At 37.0% G+C, this 19,853-nt stretch overlaps 2 protein-coding genes across 5 annotated transcripts in view; both read left to right on the top strand.

Moving 5' to 3' along the window:
* LOC110457722 (thiosulfate sulfurtransferase-like) overlaps positions 1–19,428 on the top strand; it is a 24,638-nt gene extending 5,210 nt beyond the window's left edge. For all 4 annotated transcript variants that reach the window (XM_021509099.1, XM_021509098.1, XM_021509100.1 and 1 more), the window contains 7 exons: positions 4,232–4,367; positions 4,962–5,163; positions 5,682–5,777; positions 9,309–9,435; positions 11,652–11,750; positions 12,093–12,217; positions 16,497–19,428. In XM_021509099.1, coding sequence (XP_021364774.1) covers positions 4,240–4,367; positions 4,962–5,163; positions 5,682–5,777; positions 9,309–9,435; positions 11,652–11,750; positions 12,093–12,217; positions 16,497–16,550 — 831 coding nt within the window. In that variant the 5' untranslated portion in view covers positions 4,232–4,239 and the 3' untranslated portion in view covers positions 16,551–19,428. The remainder of the gene's footprint in view (positions 1–4,231; positions 4,368–4,961; positions 5,164–5,681; positions 5,778–9,308; positions 9,436–11,651; positions 11,751–12,092; positions 12,218–16,496) is intronic.
* LOC110457734 (galectin-3-binding protein-like) lies at positions 346–3,125 on the top strand. The gene is made up of 3 exons (XM_021509119.1): positions 346–524; positions 2,686–2,876; positions 3,118–3,125. Exons 1-3 carry the CDS (start codon positions 355–357, stop codon positions 3,123–3,125), a joined length of 369 nt encoding a protein of 122 aa, XP_021364794.1. The 5' UTR covers positions 346–354.
* Positions 19,429–19,853: the final 425 nt, after the last annotated feature.

Genomic DNA, 19,853 nt, shown 5'->3' with positions numbered 1-19,853 from the left:
TGATCATATATAGGAGATGATCATTGGGGGTGTCATTTTTACCGAAAGTTGATCTAAACCCCTAAAACATGTAAAATTACGCTGGACACCTTAGTTTAGGTCCAAATGTAGCCGTAACAAATGTCCAGGTCCCTGTGATGTAGACGAATCAAACTCACAATGGACATGCTGAAACATCAGTAATATACATTCAATTTAAGCAGTTGTGTATTGTCTCAAGTAGGCAACTACAGTCAATACACAAGGTGGAATTTCCATTTCGTCAAGTTATAGTTTGTTTCCATATTGAAAGTCGTACATTTATATTAAATACACTATGTGTTAATGTTTGTTATAAAAGACTGTAATGACGTGATGTCTGCTGCAGCTGGACGTGGCGTAGCGGTACCCGTCCGGTTGGCAGACTCCCCTAGGGACGGGGAGGGACGGGTGGAGCTGTTCCACGACGGCGTGTGGGGTACTGTCTGTGACGTGTTATTCGGTGTTGCTGAGGCCAAACTCGTCTGTGAGGTACTCGGGTACAGGTAAACATGTTAGCCAATCGTTAGAGTTAACAATGTTAAATACACGACGTTAGAGATCACACAGATGGTCCATCAAAACGCACTGGCAGCGGCAATTCAACGCACTGGAAGCGGCAAATATGGGCGAAAAGGGCATTACGGAGAGACATATAATTGTTTTTTACTGGGAAATGTCTCAATGGGTCAACTGTAAGAATAGTCACAGCACAGGTTCTAGCCTCGTCTGTCAATACACCTATACGATTATTATATTATAGATGTATTGATAGACGAGGCTAGTACCTGTGGTCACAGGCAACATGTGTTGAATTTAGATTTCCATATATGTATGTATTTCAAGCGTCAACATTTATTCATCATAGGTATAAAACCGGTTTCTATTTTGCAAACTAGCTAAGTCATGACAGCCAAATGTACGTAATATTATTAAATTTAGGATATGATGTCATTGATTTTATCTTACAAGTGAATTACATGGGTTGTATCTATTATTTACTATTTAGGTAGCGAATAGCGAACTGTTCCCCGATTAGGAACAACAGGTTGGACATCAAGTGTTCATTATATTTTTTTTCAAATAAAAAAATCTAAAATATTATAATGACACCTGGTCAAGGAAATTTTATATGACAACCTGAATTTTACAATGTGAATGTGTATGCTATGTTTGTCTACACTAAAATGTCTATTTACGTTACACTGTTACATTTCCTCGCCCCGATTGCAGTGCCTTTCATCAGAGCTAGCAATCTCTACCCAGAGTTGTCGTTCCTTTTCAATCACACACACAATCTCTACACAGAGTTGTCCTTCCTGTTCCCGATCGTCCTCATTCCGTGTTACCTAAAGCGACCTTAGATAACTGGATAGCAGAAATAGGGCACGATAACTAACACGTTTATAGAACGTTTAACACATTTTTTACATGTAAATATTATACAATGCACTTGCCTGTCTTATTGAAAACCAATTCGGAACACCTCGACCGATTCGGTAATCTAACTCTGCATTTTCAAAGCTAAATAACCACATTTATATTACTACGCTGAATATTACGCTTAAAATATAGTGTAGTATATATTCACGCATTACTACTTGAAAAAAGTCGTTTCAAAAGTGATATAGCCAAGAAAATATTTTAAAAATGAAAAAAGAAGTCACTGAAGATGAAATTATCACGATTTGAGACCAAATTTGGTTTTACAAGAATCTTGTAAAATCTGAGACGTTGACAGAGGCGTGTGTGATTGAAAAGGAACGACAACTCTGGGTGTTAGATTAGCGAATCGGTCGAGTTGTTCCGAATGGGTTTTCAATAAGACAGACATGTGCATTATATAATATGTACATGTAAACATTACGTTAAACGTTCTATACACGTGGTAGTTAACGTGTCATATTTCTGCTATCCAGTTATCTAAGGTCGCTTTAGGTAACACGGAATGAGGACAATCGGGAACCTTCGGCACTTTCTGTAAACAATTCCCGATTGGGAATGAGGAGATTATAACACTCGTCACATCTCAGCAGAGTCTGTACCTAGTTGCGGGAACCGTAGCTTCTATGTACGATTTTTTTTATTTATTTTTATTTTATTGTTATCGGACCATAGGCTATGGCCATAGTCTATGGTCCGATAACAATTAAAAAAAAATCAAAAAAATCGGACATAGTAGCTATACGGTTCCCGCAGCTAATTCCGTACCCACATCATATTTGATGAAGGGTACCGGAATCGGCCGAGGTTAGCCGAATGGAGATTATTATTGTTGCTCTACGTACGTTTGTTTCATTAAATGCGATTTTGTAAAACAAAGCACGTCAAAGTGACGCGATATTTATCACGTGAGAGCACAGGGACCTAAGAATTTGTTACATTTGGACAGAGACTGAGATGTTCTGAGTAATTTTACGCGTGTTATGGATTTAAATTAAGTTTCGATAAACAAAATGCCAACCCCAATGATCAGGTCCCTGTGTGTGAGAGATGCACTTCAAGCAGATATTTACTGTCTAACATATACTCCATCTAATTTCATTATATTTATAATTATTGTTCGATATTTTATTCATTTATTTATTTATATTTATTTATTCATTTATTAATTATACCATATACTTTTGGATGTAACTAGCTTGCTGTTTTCCATCTTATATTAAGTTATGGCGGTCTTCTCCAGCCAAAAATGACGTACGGGTTTGGGCGTGGCCCTATCATGGTCGACCTTGACTGCCCGTGGGATGCCACTAATCTCGGCCAATGCAGTCAAACAGGATGGAGTCAAAACCCACCGAGTGTTTGTAATCACGACGCGGATGTGGGCGTGGCCTGTAGGACATCTCCATCCGAAGGTAACTTAATGTTGGCATGTAGGCCTCAGACCACAATTAATTTCCCTATATGTTTTTTTCCATCGAATATTTTTTTTCGAAAATGTTATATATAGTTTTGCTCGAGACCTCATCTTTAAAGGTTTTGTTCAGTTATCCAAGACACATTTGTGGTGAGCTGGAAAAGTATTCATGACCGGCATTTTTTTAAGATAATTTTAATTATTTCAACATACTCAGTAACCCCGTTGTACAATGATAGGACTTTGAAATTCATTCTCATGGGGCCAAAAACATACCGTATCATTAAGCCAAAATCTATTTCACACAAATTAATCAACCACGTTAATAAAAGGGTAAAATATCATGCTTCATTTTGGTATGACATATAATTTCATTTCATTCACATAAAAGAAATAAAAACTCGTTTAAAAACGAGCCTAACATTGAGAAATGCACTAGATTTGTACAACNCGTAGTAACGCTTTATTTAGTTATTTTTAACAGCAAATTAAGTCTTGACAACAATGAAATTGATGACGTCACAATAGAGATTGATGACGGTACAATAGCAAATGTTGTTATTGTCTCATAACAACATTTGCCTTCTCAATGCATTGCAATGGAAGGATGCAGAGCAAATGTAAATATAAACAAATGGATATAATGAAAAAGAAATTCCCTTTAAAGAAGGACATTTCATGAAACTTGGAGGAGGGGGGGGGGGCTATATTTGCAAATATCAGTTGTCAATCATGACACAGGTAACACCAGAGGAGACAGAGGAGACATCTGTCCTAGCATGGATCTATCGGCACCAAAGATGGTCGCTAAACATAACGGGATTCTTTCTGCTCCTCATTTGGGTATTTCAACACACATATACGGTGTCATTAATGGCGAGCAGAATATCCACCATACCGTCCCAGCAACCACTCGCTTACACGATAACTTACCTTGTTCAACATGCGTTCGACATCATTCTGCTTTTCACAACAATGTCTCAATAAGTGCATTGCTTATAATTTAGAGGGGCATATAAGGCCGCACTTCAAAGCGCTTAGCATTTGAGAGAATATGGGAAGGGTTACTTCCCATAGCAAATATTTGCTTCCTGAAAGTCCGTAAAAGCTTTATCTCCAGGGTTTGGATGTCAGTTTCAAAGCCAAACACATGTTGTTGTTGTTTTTTAATCTTCTCTTATATCAATTTCCCCCTAACAATACCGGTATCATGAACCCTGTTTTGAATAATGTAATTCTTGTCATCAGAACTATACATGACGGTCGGTTTTTTTTATTGAAATATACATATAACACAAATCTGTACCATAAAACACAATCGTACAACATTTCTATTATTTTTACCTTTTGAAGTAGTCACAATGACCCATCCTAGTTTGATAAGTGTGGAATGGCTCAAGGACAGAGTGGCCAGTGGCGATCTCGGTCAAGTGGTCATCCTTGACGTATCCTGGTCAAGCAGCAAAGACATGAGAGAGCACTATAACGCGTAAGTAGCTGTCTATATAGTACACATATGCTACTGAAAATAATTTATTTTCGTGAGGTTAAAATTTCGTGGTTTTCATATACTAGCTTTTTTCAAGGACATCATATTTCGCTGATTTCTGATTTCCCCCGATCTATATCATGTTTTCGTTGGGATATAATTTCGTGGATTTTTGTTATCCACGAAATAAACGAAATTTAATGTCCCACGAAAATTTATGATTTTACAGTATCATTTATTAAAAACATTTTTGTTGCCCCAGATAATATAAAGACGATTATCATCATGTTGCTTTTTCTATGTCTTGGTTGTCCATTATTCAATGCAAACTACCTACTCATTCAGTATATGCATCAATCACTTAGTCTTTTAATTGCGTAATTAATCAGTCAATCAATTGACTGGAATTAATGAATTAATGAGTCAACCTATTCAATTAATCTTTCAATCACATAAACGACAACCAATTAACCGTAATCAAAAACACATTAAATTAAATTTACAAATCAATTAGTTATAAGATCAATCAATCAATCGATATATCGATCGATCAGAAAAAAATGAACCGCTCACTCACACAACATTTGTCCGCAGAGAGCACGTGCCTGGGGCGGTGTACCTAAGCACCATGGAGGGTAAACACACTGATATGTTTCCCCGTAACATTCCTGACGCCGACGCGTTTCAGGAGAGCGTCAGGGCGGCAGGCGTCGACGCGGACTCCCATGTGATCGTCTACAGCGACTCGGACGCATGCGGGTTCTTCCTGTCAGGACGCGCATGGTGGACTTTTAAGGCAAGTATGAAGATTGTTTTAATTTTTGGTGAAATCTTGTTACAATCCTGAGTCAAAATCAAATGAAAGTTTGTCATAGTATGGAGTCAGGTTAAAGTGACATATTATATTCTCGAGCCAAAATATCAAGTGAAATCTTGCTGTAATCCAGAGTCATTTTGAAGTGAACTCTGTTAAAACCTGGAAGCAGGGTAAAGCGACATCTTATTATCATCCGAAGTCAGTGTTAAGTAAAATCGGTTAATAATGCATGTACAATGTACTGAAATAAAAAAAAAATGTCTTAGACAAATAAACAAACTTTCAAAACATAAGCTAGTTCATTTTGAATTTCAATGTTAACACCGATATATTCATTGCACAGACGTTAAACCGAAGATCAACCCGGCGTAGGAATATTAACGCAATTTTCATTCAAGCTATCTTTAACATATTAAGAATAGAATTTCCCTGTTAACTTGCATTTCTTTATTTAGTTTTTTTCTTTCTATTCTATAGTTTAACGTTCATTTTTTCAGGTGTTTGGACATAAAGACGTATCCATTCTTGATGGCGGTTGGCAGAAATGGAAGGCTGCTGGTGGTCAGGTGACTAGTGACGTGTCCACTCCGAAGGTATATATATATACATGCATTGATGAAGCCACACAATGTTACAGTTCTATGATAGCAATTGGCGTCATGAAATATGTTTAAGGATTGATTAGCTGTTATGATAAAGTTCCGTTGGTTATAGGTTGGGTTTTTGGTTTTTTGAAAGAAAAATCTTACAGATTCATTGTTGAAAATGCCTCAAACCCAGTTTAATTCCACACGTCATTAATTTAACCATGATATAACTAAACTATTACATTTTCATAAAACATGTTTAAAATTGTGTACAATTCCAAATAATTGACCGAAAATCTACTAAAAACAAGCCGAAGTTAGCCTGCTGGAATTCTGGAATGTGGTATCATTTCTATTGTTTTGTGCTCATGTCGCCAAAGGTAGCCTCTACTCAAGTCCACGGGCAGATACAACAGGTCACATTTGGAAGCTTCAGTGAGTCTAAAATGAGAAGAAAAAAATAAAGGTTAAATGGTTGTGTTTGTTAATTTCATGACTTGATGAAGGGAAACGTTCATCGGCAAACTAGGTTACATGCGAACCACTCCATGTACAATTTGTTCAAGGTTCAATTCCCTTTATTACAATCAACTAAATATTCATTTAAAATCTTACTTTTTATGATAATGGGTGTAGCATCACTTTATTTCCATATTTTTATTTCGTTTCCTTCCTTGTAAAATCTCTTGTTTCAAACAGTAAGAAAATATCGTTTTCACAAACAAAAAAAAGGAATGGAATTGGCGTGTGGCTTCCGACGTAAAAGGTGTGACGTCACAAAAGTAATACCGCCACGTGACCTATTCCGTCTTTGCGTATTGCAGAGTTATCTTCTCTTGGGAGCAGGTATTGATTGTTANAAAGGTGTGACGGCACAAAAGTAATACCGTCACGTGACCTATTATTGAACCAAGCGAAGAATTTCAGCATCATAGTCCGAATCAACTGATACTTTCAATGATTCGTCATAATAATTATGTCCTGTCAGAAGAAATATTAATGACTTAATAAAAAAAAGTTGTCAATTTAAATCTTGACTAAATTAGGAAACATTTTTATAAAAGCCTCCATCAACGAGCAGTGTTTCACTTGCTTTGGTGATTTATTTCTGGTACCTCTCAGAATGTAAGTGCTGACAAAATCGACCTCTTTTGTCACTCAACCGTATCTTTGATATGGATAAGTACGAAACAGGAAACATCGACAGTGTCACTTATCTTTCTTACATGAGAACGTGAGCCGATAGTGTATGCAGGGGCGTTTCTAGGATATTTGAAAGAGGGGGCGTAGAATCAAATCTTTCGCCGAGCAGAGCGAGGTGAAAAAAACTATTGGACCTTTTTTTGCTAAAAAAACATAAAATAATTGTGAAATGCACTAATGTAACGGTTCCTGACTTGGAGCATATAAAAAGAAATCAGAGTATGTGTTTAATTAATGAATATGATAAATTGCCATATTCAATACAATATTACGCCCATTACGCCCTCACCTGGACCCGCCCCTGGTATGTTCTGTAGTGTGAAGTTAATACCGCGGGTTACCTCTCCATGCCGTCTAACAGCAGCCTTGAATCGAAGTGAATATCTCTCTTGACAACATGAAACCAAAAATGCCTCCACCTAAAAATGAAACAAAATAAAACCGACTTGTGTTGCTTGAGAAAATGTTTTTAAAACCCACCAGAAACAAATACGCAGCACTAGCAGAGAGTATCGTGTATGGTTCATATATCACAACCAGTGACGTGTTTCGATGTACAATGTGTATTCTTTCATCAGACAATTGACCAGTATATTGTACACGTATGTGTTAATAATATAACCGACATAATTATATCAATTTGGGTATGATTTGTTTATGTATGGACTCATCCTCGTCTTGATTCAGAACTTGCCCGATGTGGACAGGTTGCTGTTTCTGTCCACCATTCCAGAATTATCCCGGTCATTTGCACGTTATTTTCTTCTTTGTCGTATGGTCTGTGATTGCCTTTTTTCTTATCTGGGACTTCGACTGTTTTCTTCTGTCGTCACAGATTTTGTGCAACTATTCTATGATGTCGTTTTTCGATGTTCCTTACTTTCACACTATTTACCTTCTTATGATTATTTTTCTCCCACATCCAGTACCAGTAGTGGTAATTTCATGAAATACAAATGTTGATATTAGAATTTCCAGCAAATCGGAGTTATCTTACGTGATCCTGCTATTGTTGACATGACGTCATACACTTGTTATGACAACCCCGGGGATCACCCCGTCTTTACCTTAGCGTACATGTAAGTCAGAAATATCTTTCTCTGACCGGAAGTGTGGATATCTTTGTCTAATTGGGGAGAAAAATAGTCGTCTATTGTTTCTCCGTTGAGTAACGTACGTCGTATTAAACAAAACTTTCTCGAATTTACTTGTCTATTAAGAAGTCACCGCGTACTTACGCTTTTATTGTTCATTTGTTTGATGAAGTTGACACATCGTACACGCTATCGAAAAGTCAAAAATAAATCTTAACATTGAATCTGCAATATGAACATGTAAACAATGCATGTTTACCAACCTGAAAAAAGATTGTTTGGAAATTATCTGAAAGCGTTGTCTATCGAAAACCTGATGTAACTATTGGATGTAAATCTTGGTTAGCAGGAGAATATAGTAATGGAAACTATTTCCAGATCGGTTCCAATCAAATGTGTATTTCGAAAAGACTGAATACAAATTTTGGAGGGGTTACTCATTTCGATTCCTGATAGCATCGAGACGTGGTGGAAACCAGTGATCTGGTCTAGTGCGACCACCGATAGTCAACTAGATATCAGGCACTGTTCTTAAAAAATCTAAGTGATACAGCTTCCTTACTTCGGCAGACGATCTGTTGTGGGGCTTTAAAACATGCAAATGCCACGGACACTAGTCCATAGTGGACTGCAATATATTTGTTTTCTGTTTTTGTATGCTGATGAGAAGTTTTCATTTTTCCAATCTGATGGGTTTTATATTTTGTGTTTAAACTTGATCTTAAGTTGATCTTGATGAAGGGAGATAACTATCTTTTTAAATAAAAAACGTACTACAGCGTGCAGCACATTTTGAAAAATTAATAACAACAGATCGCTGTATTATAATGCTTCATGACCTAAAATGGAATAACTCTCCGAGAAAAGGTGTTAAAAGTTCGAATGTTGTTGAATCTATAAATTTTGTGAGATATGTTTAAGCGTATATCGCAAGATAAAATGATCGTAATTATTTGCGAAATAGACACACGAAAATTCGTTTATCACTTCAATTCTCGTTTACGGAGATATTGACGAAACAGATTACCGATATATGTTTAATCAGCCTCATAGTAGCTACACGTGACTATGCCTAACATTTGTCATTTGTATGAGATAAAGCTGGTTGATCAAACTGTAATGATCTGGTGACATCTAAATCAGTTGTGAAGTTCAGCTATGCTTTATTAGAAGTCTTATCTCTATAACTCTTGCACTATTTGCAAATTAACGCTGAGCGGGTTTTTTTCTACATTTTCAGAAAGGGAATTTTATCTGTAAGCCAGATGATGGTGTAAGATTGACGTACGAGACGATGGAGGTAAACATGAAGGAATCGGCCAGACAGGTGTGTGACAGTCGGCCATCAGTCAAATACTCCGGCGAAGGTACGTATGACTGGTCACCTCAGACTGACCCTTCCGGTGTCCGGAGGGCCTTATGGTTATTTACAGCGCCTATACATACTATTGCCTTATATTTCTCTAACTTACACACTCGCCCTTCCGGTGTTAGGGGGCTTTATTTGTGCCTGTACAAATCAAATATAATTCAACATTTCTCCTGACCTACAGATTGACCAGTGATCTAGCGCCCAATGTTCAAAGTATGGTTAGCTTAAAGACATCTTGACGCAAAGCTTTAATATGGTATATGTTAATTAAAATATGAAATCTAAAACTAAAACTGTAAAATTTTCGAATTATTATCGACAAATAACACAGATAACAAAATGAACATATTGATATGTTTGAAGATACTTCTCAGAAAAAGCTCCCAGAAATCGGACTTTATTAACTTACTTTATTTTATTTATTATTCGTCTCGTTAAACTAATCAGAACTTGAACTAGACCGAAAAGCCATATTATACATAACTTCACATGTACAGTTTCAATATAGTAATTTGTTCTCCCTTTCTTTAATGATAATTTCATGACAATAAAGCCACGACACATATAGACGAGACTGGGAGATATGGATCGGATATTAGTGAAATGTTTCATTTCATTAATAATAATGAGTTTTTTTGATTAATTGATATTAGCGAATTAATATTACCATGATATTCTATCATTTAGTACGGTCATCCTTCAGCTGCCATCTTGAAACTTTGTTGACATTGTTATTGTAACGTATAACGGAATGGGCTTTGTATAAGTTGTATATAACTTGTGCTCAATCCCGTGACTATTTTAAGGCAATAAAAAAAGTTTAAATCAAATGCACTTCCGATTATTTTTTTTAGACTTAATGTCTTTTCCAGAATACTTTCTGATGTTACTTTTGTCAAATTCATACTAGAAACTATAGACGCTCTGGGCCGTTAAGGTAATAGGATTGTGTCGCCATTTCTCAGTAGAATTTCTACAAGTTTTGTAGTTATATTGCTTTGAAGGGGAAAAAAAATCGGCTACAAAAAAATATAGGTTGTTATAATTTTAAGGAATTTAAATCGAAATTTATGTAAAAAGCAGTGACTTTTTTTTTTTTTCTTCAAAATAATGTCAATAAAAATGATACTACCATAGATTAGTATTGCATTAATGTATATCAATTTAATAAATGCTGAAATTATGTCAAATAAATTATCTATAAACGATTAAAAATTGACATTTTATAATAAAACCATATGCACTTAGTAATTGCAGGTAAGAGTTATCTTCCATGAAAAACAGCAGTGAAATAGGTAGCCGGTTTCCTGAAGTACAGAAAAATGGATACATGTAGCTCATTGACAAAAAAAAACCCACCTGAATTAATGCCTGCATTGCTTTGAAATACTTTAATATTGAGAGAAAACACTGTTCTGTCAATAATAAACATACATTATTCATCAGTTAAATATTAAACATTAGAATATGCGGAAATTGTGATACTGTCTCCCTACATTGGATTTTCTTCCTACTTCCGTTTATCAATACACTCCTATGACCTTAAATCACCTAAGGATCTTCGGGGCTAGCTCTGGGTCTTGATCACAGAAAGGTGCGCGTGGTTATTCTTGCTCCATAATAGCACTCCATATCAAAATACTGTAAACGTGGTTATTTACGCGGGGTGAAAATTACGCGATTTGAAGGTCAAAACTATACGCGCGGGGGTAATTTACGCGGCCGCGGTACGACGTTTATATTCTGCAGAGTTATCTCCCTTACTTTACAAAATATGTACAGGTAAACATACTAGTAGCTACTGATCAGTACATGTTACGTTTGCATACCGACTGCTCATTGGACAGATGGAATTAAAGGTGAAGTGTATTCATGCGTATGTATATGTGAGTGCTATTTAGTCAAAGCAAACACGAATGATATAACCATACACGATTCGTAAGTTATCGTAACTCATCGAGCGCAGTTAATGTCGCTTCCATGATGACAGGGGCATTTACCTGTGTACCTCGTTGCACACGACTACTAGCTGTTTGTGTACACGTGTATCACATTATCGAAGGACATTTTTTATCTGTTTGAAAAAAATCATGCCCCAAAAATGCCATTCTCGTGATATTCCTAGATCCTCATGAATCATACAATATCTACAATATGACTTCTTAGATATGATGTATTAATTACGAAAATGAAAATGTTACTCTGTTGCAGATAGCACGGGACACATAAAGGGAGCCAAAAATCTACCTATGTCCGAACTAGTCAACCCTCAAACGGGGACTCTTAAAGATCTGGACCAGATCAAAAAAGGTAGCAGACCTTGGCCATAGGAATGTTGCTTGCGTGTATTGATAATGTATATTGTTTGAGCTTGAGTCATCCCTACCTTGTCTGGACGTCACCAGCTGGTCTCCTCTTGAAAACTTCGATTCACTAATTGGAAATTCTTTTAAATAGCTTATAGTGTTTTCAATGTAATAAGTTGCCATACTTAGTAACAATTTCATATTTGTTTTGATGTAAACTGATTAAGAATGGTTTAAAAGGGATTTAATCACTGTTGAGTGCGAAGTAAGATTTTGTGTTCCATATCATTTTTTGTTACACAAGGACTATGAATCGATGATGTCAATATTCATGATGTTATTCCAGAATTTAGCGCAGCTGGAGTAGATCTGTCCAAACCCCTTGCCTGCTACTGCAATAGTGGCATGTCATCGTGCACTTTGGCCTTCACGGCGGCTCTTTGTGGCAATGAAAATGTATCTGTGTACCACGTAAGTATATCTAAATGTAATATTTTCTTATTTACTTTGGCCTTCACAATGTCTCAGGCTAGCAGCTATGTCTCTGTGTATCACGTAAGTACATACGAATGTAATATTTACTCGTTTACTTTAGCCTTCACAATGTCTCAAGCTAGCAATGACAATGTCGCTGTGTACCACGTAAGTATCTACAAATGTAAGATTTACTCGTTTACTTTGGTCTTCACCATGTCTCAGGCTAGCAATGACAATGTCTCCGTGTACCACGTAAGTACATACGAATGTAATATTTACTCGTTTACTTTGGCCTTCACAATGTCTCAAGCTAGCAATGACAATGTCTCTGTGTACAACGTAAGTATCTACAAATGTAAGATTTACTCGTTTACTTTGGCCTTCACAATGTCTCAGGCTAGCAATGACAATGCCCTGTGGACCACGTAAGTATCTACCAATTTAAGATTTACTCGTTTACTTTGGCCTTCGCCATGTCTCAGGCTAGCAATGACAATGCCCTGTGGACCACGTAAGTATCTACCAATTTAAGATTTACTCGTTTACTTTGGCCTTCAACATGTCTCAGGCTAGCAATGACAATGCCCTGTGGACCACGTAAGTATCTACCAATTTAAGATTTACTCGTTTACTTTGGCCTTCAACATGTCTCAGGCTAGCAATGACAATGCCCTGTGTACCACGTAAGTATCTACCAATTTAAGATTTACTCGTTTACTTTGGCCTTCACCATGTCTCAGTATATGGCAATGACAATGTCTCTGTTTCAGTGAAGTATCTAAAATTATGACATATACTCTTGTTTTGGCCTTCACGGCAGTTATTTGCTGCAACAGCAAAGGCCTCATATATGATTAATAGTTGTATGGTTTGTTATTGACCCCTTAAAGGATTATAGGGAAGTCAGACCTTAATTATTATACGAGGTAAAACCAAAATCATTATAGGGAAGGAAGACCTAAAGGATTATAGGGAAGAAAGACCTAAATTACTAAGGGAAGGAAGACCTAAAGGATTATAGGGAAGTAAGACCTAAAGGATTATAGGGAAGTAAGTCCTAAATGATTATAGGGAAGAAAGACCTAAAGAATTATAGGGAAATAAGACCTAAAGAATTATAGGGAAGTAAGACCTAAAGGAGTATAGGGAAGACAGACCTAAAGAATTATAGGGAAGTAAGACCTAAAGATTTATAGGGAAGTAAGACCTAAAGGATTATAGGGAAGTTAGACCTAAAGGATTATAGGGAAGTAAGACCTAAAGAATTATAGGGAAGTAAGACCTAAAAGATTATAGGGAAGAAAGACCTAAAGAATTATAGGGAAGTAAGACCTAAAGGATTATAGGGAAGTTAGACCTAAAGGATTATAGGGAAGTAAGACCTAAAAGATTATAGGGAAGAAAGACCTAAAGAATTATAGGGAAGTAAGACCTAAAAGATTATAGGGAAGAAAGACCTAAAGAATTATAGGGAAGTAAGACCTAAAAGATTATAGGGAAGAAAGACCTAAAGAATTATAGGGAAATAAGACCTAAAGAATTATAGGGAAGTAAGACCTAAAAGATTATAGGGAAGAAAGACCTAAAGAATTATAGGGAAATAAGACCTAAAGAATTATAGGGAAGTAAGACCTAAAGGATTATAGGGAAGTCAGACCTTAAGAATTATAGGGAAGTAAGACCTAAAGGATTATAGGGAAGAAAGACCTAAATTACTAAGGGAAGGAAGACCTAAAGGATTATAGGGAAGTAAGACCTAAATGATTATAGGGAAGTAAGACCTAAAGGATTATAGGGAAGTTAGACCTAAAGGATTATAGGGAAGTAAGACCTAAAAGATTATAGGGAAGAAAGACCTAAAGAATTATAGGGAAGTAAGACCTAAAAGATTATAGGGAAGAAAGACCTAAAGAATTATAGGGAAATAAGACCTAAAGAATTATAGGGAAGTAAGACCTAAAAGATTATAGGGAAGAAAGACCTAAAGAATTATAGGGAAGTAAGACCTAAAGGATTATAGGGAAGTCAGACCTTAAGAATTATAGGGAAGTAAGACCTAAAGGATTATAGGGAAGAAAGACCTAAATTACTAAGGGAAGGAAGACCTAAAGGATTATAGCGAAGTAAGACCTAAAGGATTATAGGGAAGTAAGACCTAAAGAATTATAGGGAAGTAAGACCTAAAGGATTATAGGGAAGTAGGACCCATAGAGGACAAGGCCGATAGGCTAATAATCATGTAGAGGATGAGAGGCTAACAAAACCAAGAGTTTTTTTGCATCGGGGACCCTTTTAAAAACTGCTCCCTATTTAGACATACGTTCAATGATTAACAGACTGGAAAGTACTAGATGTAATTTTCTTCCTATCACAGTTACTGTAACGGTCTGTTTTTGTCACATGTCACTAAAATGGGGTAGTTATGTTACTTTTACAGTAAATTGAAATTATATGCAGATATGGGATTTTTTTTTCTCTCTGCCAATACCACACGGAAAAAAAGATTTGGTTCATGCATGTAGCGTTACGTTGGGTGGCGGAAGAACGACTGGGTTTGGGTTTACTGGGTTCCTGAGGCTAACGACGACATTGCCGCTTTATATCGCTCTCTCAAACATTTCTAGACAACCACAACATAACAACACAGATTTTCGAAATGAAGACCATTTAATTATGGTGTTAATGTGGTCAATACATTTGGACAAGTTTGGCAGAAGAAGTGATTTGCGTTTCCATGACGAACACTGTGCATAGATCGCATCAATATTTTATCAGGCCTCTCCGTCTACATTCTCTTACCGGTAAGCCTATAGCTACTGTAAAGCACTCTGAGCAGCCGACACCCTACATATCCTGTCGGGTTCCAACGAATACATGAAATATGTTTCTATCGGTAGATATTGACAAGTGTGAGGCGTTCAACAGGCTTCACCCGTTAGTTGATAGCCGTACCCCAAGTCCCTCGGTAAAGTAGGATAAAGGGTGGGGTTATCAGCATTTACAACAGTTATATCCTGTTCCACTTGGTGCGCCACGTTATTTGACGTATGAGTAAACAACACAGGCTATATACTGACAATATAAATGTATGCACCCAACACAATCAACAATTAAAACAAAAATTACATACGCTGATGGAAGATATATCCAAACTATAGGTTGAGAAAGTTTACAAGTCTAGTTAACTTAAAATTGTAATAATTCGAGTTTCTTATATACCGCTTTATCACAACCTAGTTCGTAGGTCGTCTATAGCCGTTCACAAATTCGTACCAGCCAATATCTTTCTCAACTCCCTGGGGAGCATACAGCCGGTGCTGCCATTTCGGCGCTTACAACTAGCATTCAACAATTCGAGCAATGCCCGACCACGTATTCATTTACAGCTGAGTAGACTAGAACGATCGGAGTAAAGTATCGGGCTCAAAGATACAATCAACACAGTGCCGTGCCATGACTCGAACCCGCAACCGTTCGGTCACATTACTAGTGTTTCTGTGCTCACACAGTGGCACAGTTCTTTGTAGGACGCTCTCTCCAAATTACTGTAAACAATTTGTTGTCTTGTCCATATCGACACAAATCTGATCGCTTTATTATACTGGATTTTTTTTTAGCGATTTACACGTATTGGCTTTTTAGCATCCATTAAATGATGAAGCACAGCAACACTATTCTTATCTTGAATGAGATAGAATTCTATGCAAAAGCAGGTATTTTTCTGTCTACGTTTGCTTGATTTCATAAACCGAGTAACGATAAATATTACCAATTTACGTGAATCTCCGAAACCCAGCCGTACTTACAACGCTATTCTTTAGACAACTTACGTTCAACTCGTTATCAGTAAACCAGAGCCGACTTCTTGTGTGAAAAATAAAAATTAGGTTAAGAGGAAACTTGCGCTACAGAAAACATCCTTTACGCGTATGGTGAAATATTGTCCACCATCACTTCGTCTGGCGAGGAAGCATGGCCAGACTTCAGTGAACCTAGTGTGGTAGTTATCGTCAGACGGCAATATCATATTTCACTAATTAGCTCGTGCATTGCCCTGTGCTCGCTCAGTCATTTAATGGAGACACCCTTCATACTCTTGACTTAATAACACCGACATAGACAAACTGTTTAATTATACAAGTACGCTTCTACTCTGGTAATAAGGCCGAATAGGCAAGGGGACTGTTTAATAAATTTCCACCTATTCATTGCTGTCACACGTATTGAATATATGAGGGTTTTATAGATTTAGTGTTTTGATGTCTACTTGCAGGGAGGATTCAATGAGTGGAGTAAAAGGTCACAGAAAGATCAAATCGAAAAGTAGACAGACGTGTCGAGCCTTCTTGACTTTTCACCTTGTACTGCATACGAAGGTCCAATCAGCTAGTCATCATAAGTTAAACAAAAAAACTCCAGAGCAGTCTACAGAAACCAACGCGAACGCATTCAGTTCCACAAATGTCGAGTCCAGTTCTACAGAAACCAACGCGAACGCATTCAGTTCCCCAGATCTCGAGTCCAGTTCTACAGAAACCAACGCGAACGCATTCAATTCCCCAAATGTCGGGTCCAGTTCTACAGAAACTAACGAGAACGCATTCAATTCCACAAATGTCGGGTCCAGTTCTACAGAAACTAACGAGAACGCATTCAATTCCACAAATGTCGGGTCCAGTTCTACAGAAACCAACGCGAACGATTCGGTTCCACAAATGTCGGGTCCAGTTCTACAGAAACTAACGCGAATGCATTCAGTTCCACAAATGTCGGGTCCAGTTCTACAGAAACTAACGCGAAGGCATTCAATTCCACAAATATCGGATCCAGTTCTACAGAAACCAACGCGAACGATTCAGTTCCACAAATGTCGGGTCCAGTTCTACAGAAACTAACGAGAACGCATTCAGTTCCACAAATGTCGGGTCCAGGTCTACAGAAACTAACGCGAACGCATTCAGTTCCACGAATGTCGGGTCCAGTTCTACAGAAACTAACGCGAACGCATTCAATTCGACAAATGTCGGGTCCAGTTCTACAGAAACTAACGCGAAGGCATTCAATTCCACAAATATCGGATCCAGTTCTACAGAAACCAACGCGAACGATTCAGTTCCACAAATGTCGGGTCCAGTTCTACAGAAACCAATGCGAACGCATTCAATTCCACAAATATCGGGTCCAGTTGTACAGAAACCAACGCGAACGATTCAGTTCCACAAATGTCGGGTCCAGTTCTACAGAAACTAACGCGAAGGCATTCAATTCCACAAATATCGGATCCAGTTCTACAGAAACCAACGCGAACGATTCAGTTCCACAAATGTCGGGTCCAGTTCTACAGAAACTAACGCGAAGGCATTCAATTCCACAAATATCGGATCCAGTTCTACAGAAACCAACGCGAACGATTCAGTTCCACAAATGTCGGGTCCAGTTCTACAGAAACTAACGAGAACGCATTCAGTTCCACAAATGTCGGGTCCAGTTCTACAGAAACTAACGCGAACGCATTCAATTCGACAAATGTCGGGTCCAGTTCTACAGAAACTAACGCGAAGGCATTCAATTCCACAAATATCGGATCCAGTTCTACAGAAACCAACGCGAACGATTCAGTTCCACAAATGTCGGGTCCAGTTCTACAGAAACCAATGCGAACGCATTCAATTCCACAAATATCGGGTCCAGTTCTACAGAAACCAACGCGAACGCATTCAGTTCCACAAATGTCGAGGCCGGGTCTTCAGAAGCCAGAGCGTATATACTCAATTTCATAAATGATGCGTCCGGGTCTTCCGAAGCCAAAGCGAACATACTCAGTTCTACAAACCAGTCTACAAAGGCCAGCATTATTTCTACGAAACTCAATCTCAACATCGAATAAGCAGTTTAAAGAACACTCAAAATCCAAAACCAAAATTGACAAGTGTACGAAGATGCAACTGTCCAGGCTCAATCATATCTAAAGTCTTTAAAAGTGTGATCGACCGAAACTGCTTGTTATTCTACAATGGGAAGAAGAATAAATACTATAATATGATATATTATATACTCCAAAAACTATGCACGTACTCAGAAAGTGTACATTGTTTAACTAAACGCGATACTGTCTCGGTGTACATGATGTTTACATGTATTTACGTAATTTATTATCTAGGGAACAAAATGTGTTTAGTGATTATTCATTGATAGTTCCTCAAAATTTGTTAAACAAAAACAAAAACAAAAAACCTGAGATGTAAACATTTTTGATAATAGTGTTAATGTAATCCGTGTGATAGTTCATACAACATGTGTAAACGGGAAACATTCTATAAACCCCTGTCACATGCTTACACTCTCCTACAATTCCCCTTTTTCTAGTACCTGTCATTTTTTACCCCTCTTTCCAGTTCTTCCTTCCTTCTAAAACGGTAAATAACACTACAGATATCAGGTCCAACATGCAAAAATAATCAGATTTTGTTTATCCTTGTTACCATATGTAAAATGCATGTAATAAGATTCAATGTGATACCGTTTCGATGCTATCAGAAGATAATACCCCAATGTCATTTTGTTTTTTCTGAGTTGATACTCCATGTAACATCATATTTAATCAAATAAAAAAGGAGAAAACAACGTAAAGCAAAGAAAGAAAATAATAAGTGAGACTGGAGATTTTTTGATAAAAAAAAAAAAAAAAAAAAAAAAAAAAAAAAATTGGTACATTCTGTACAACGCTTAATGAATCTTGATATCGCCACACAACTGTAGGGTTGGCAACAATATACACCTTTATTTTCCTATTATAAGTTTTTTGTTTATAGTAACTTTAACACTATTTTTGCATATTCTATATAGTAGTGAAATTATATAGTGTAAGCGTAGTACAGTAATGTAAGTAACATACACCTGGAAGGAATTTCATTGAATATGCGATTCAATATTGTTTTCATTGTGTCGTTATAATTATTCCGGGTGATAGTGATTTCTCAAATAGCTTTTAGTCTTAACTGATTCGTTGCATTGGAATTCGACGGAAAGTGATTATTGACTTATATAAGAATAGTCCACATAATACAAGTTTCGCATTCCTCAGACTCTCGCCCTCTCTCTCTCTCTCTCTCTCTCTCTCTCCATATAACCAGCCTTATAGCGTAATTATTCAACAATCACAAAGGAGCAAATAACATTGCAGTTTGACACCTTTTGATTAAATCATTATATCAAACAAAAATGTTTTCGTTGATTTTACTGATTGATGATTATTTTAAATAAAAAAATAATGGTATCTCAGGTGTATTTATTTTGTATCATGAACTTTCCGTTTCTTTATAGTTACACCCGTGCTTTTTCCGACCTACAAATCACAGTTATTCAATATTCATGTATTTGCTCAGAATGTCACGATTTATGTGATACATTTCTAATGTTAAGGGACAAAAGAATTTCGATGGATAGAGGATTACATACTGTATACCAGGAAACTTTCGCCCAGTCCAATTTTCGCCTTACGCCGGTAAAATTCATGTTCGCCCTTCATATTTGAATACTATGTTTATTTTATCGCTTTACTACTGCTCGTTGTATTGATAAATTCACTCTCTTTATGGTAGGCGAAAATGGCGAAAATTTAACTTCGGCG

This window comes from Mizuhopecten yessoensis, unplaced genomic scaffold, assembly GCF_002113885.1.
Source record: "Mizuhopecten yessoensis strain PY_sf001 unplaced genomic scaffold, ASM211388v2 scaffold9301, whole genome shotgun sequence".
Taxonomy (NCBI): Eukaryota; Metazoa; Mollusca; class Bivalvia; order Pectinida; family Pectinidae; genus Mizuhopecten; species Mizuhopecten yessoensis.
This window is presented reverse-complemented; position numbering and strand designations above follow the sequence as displayed.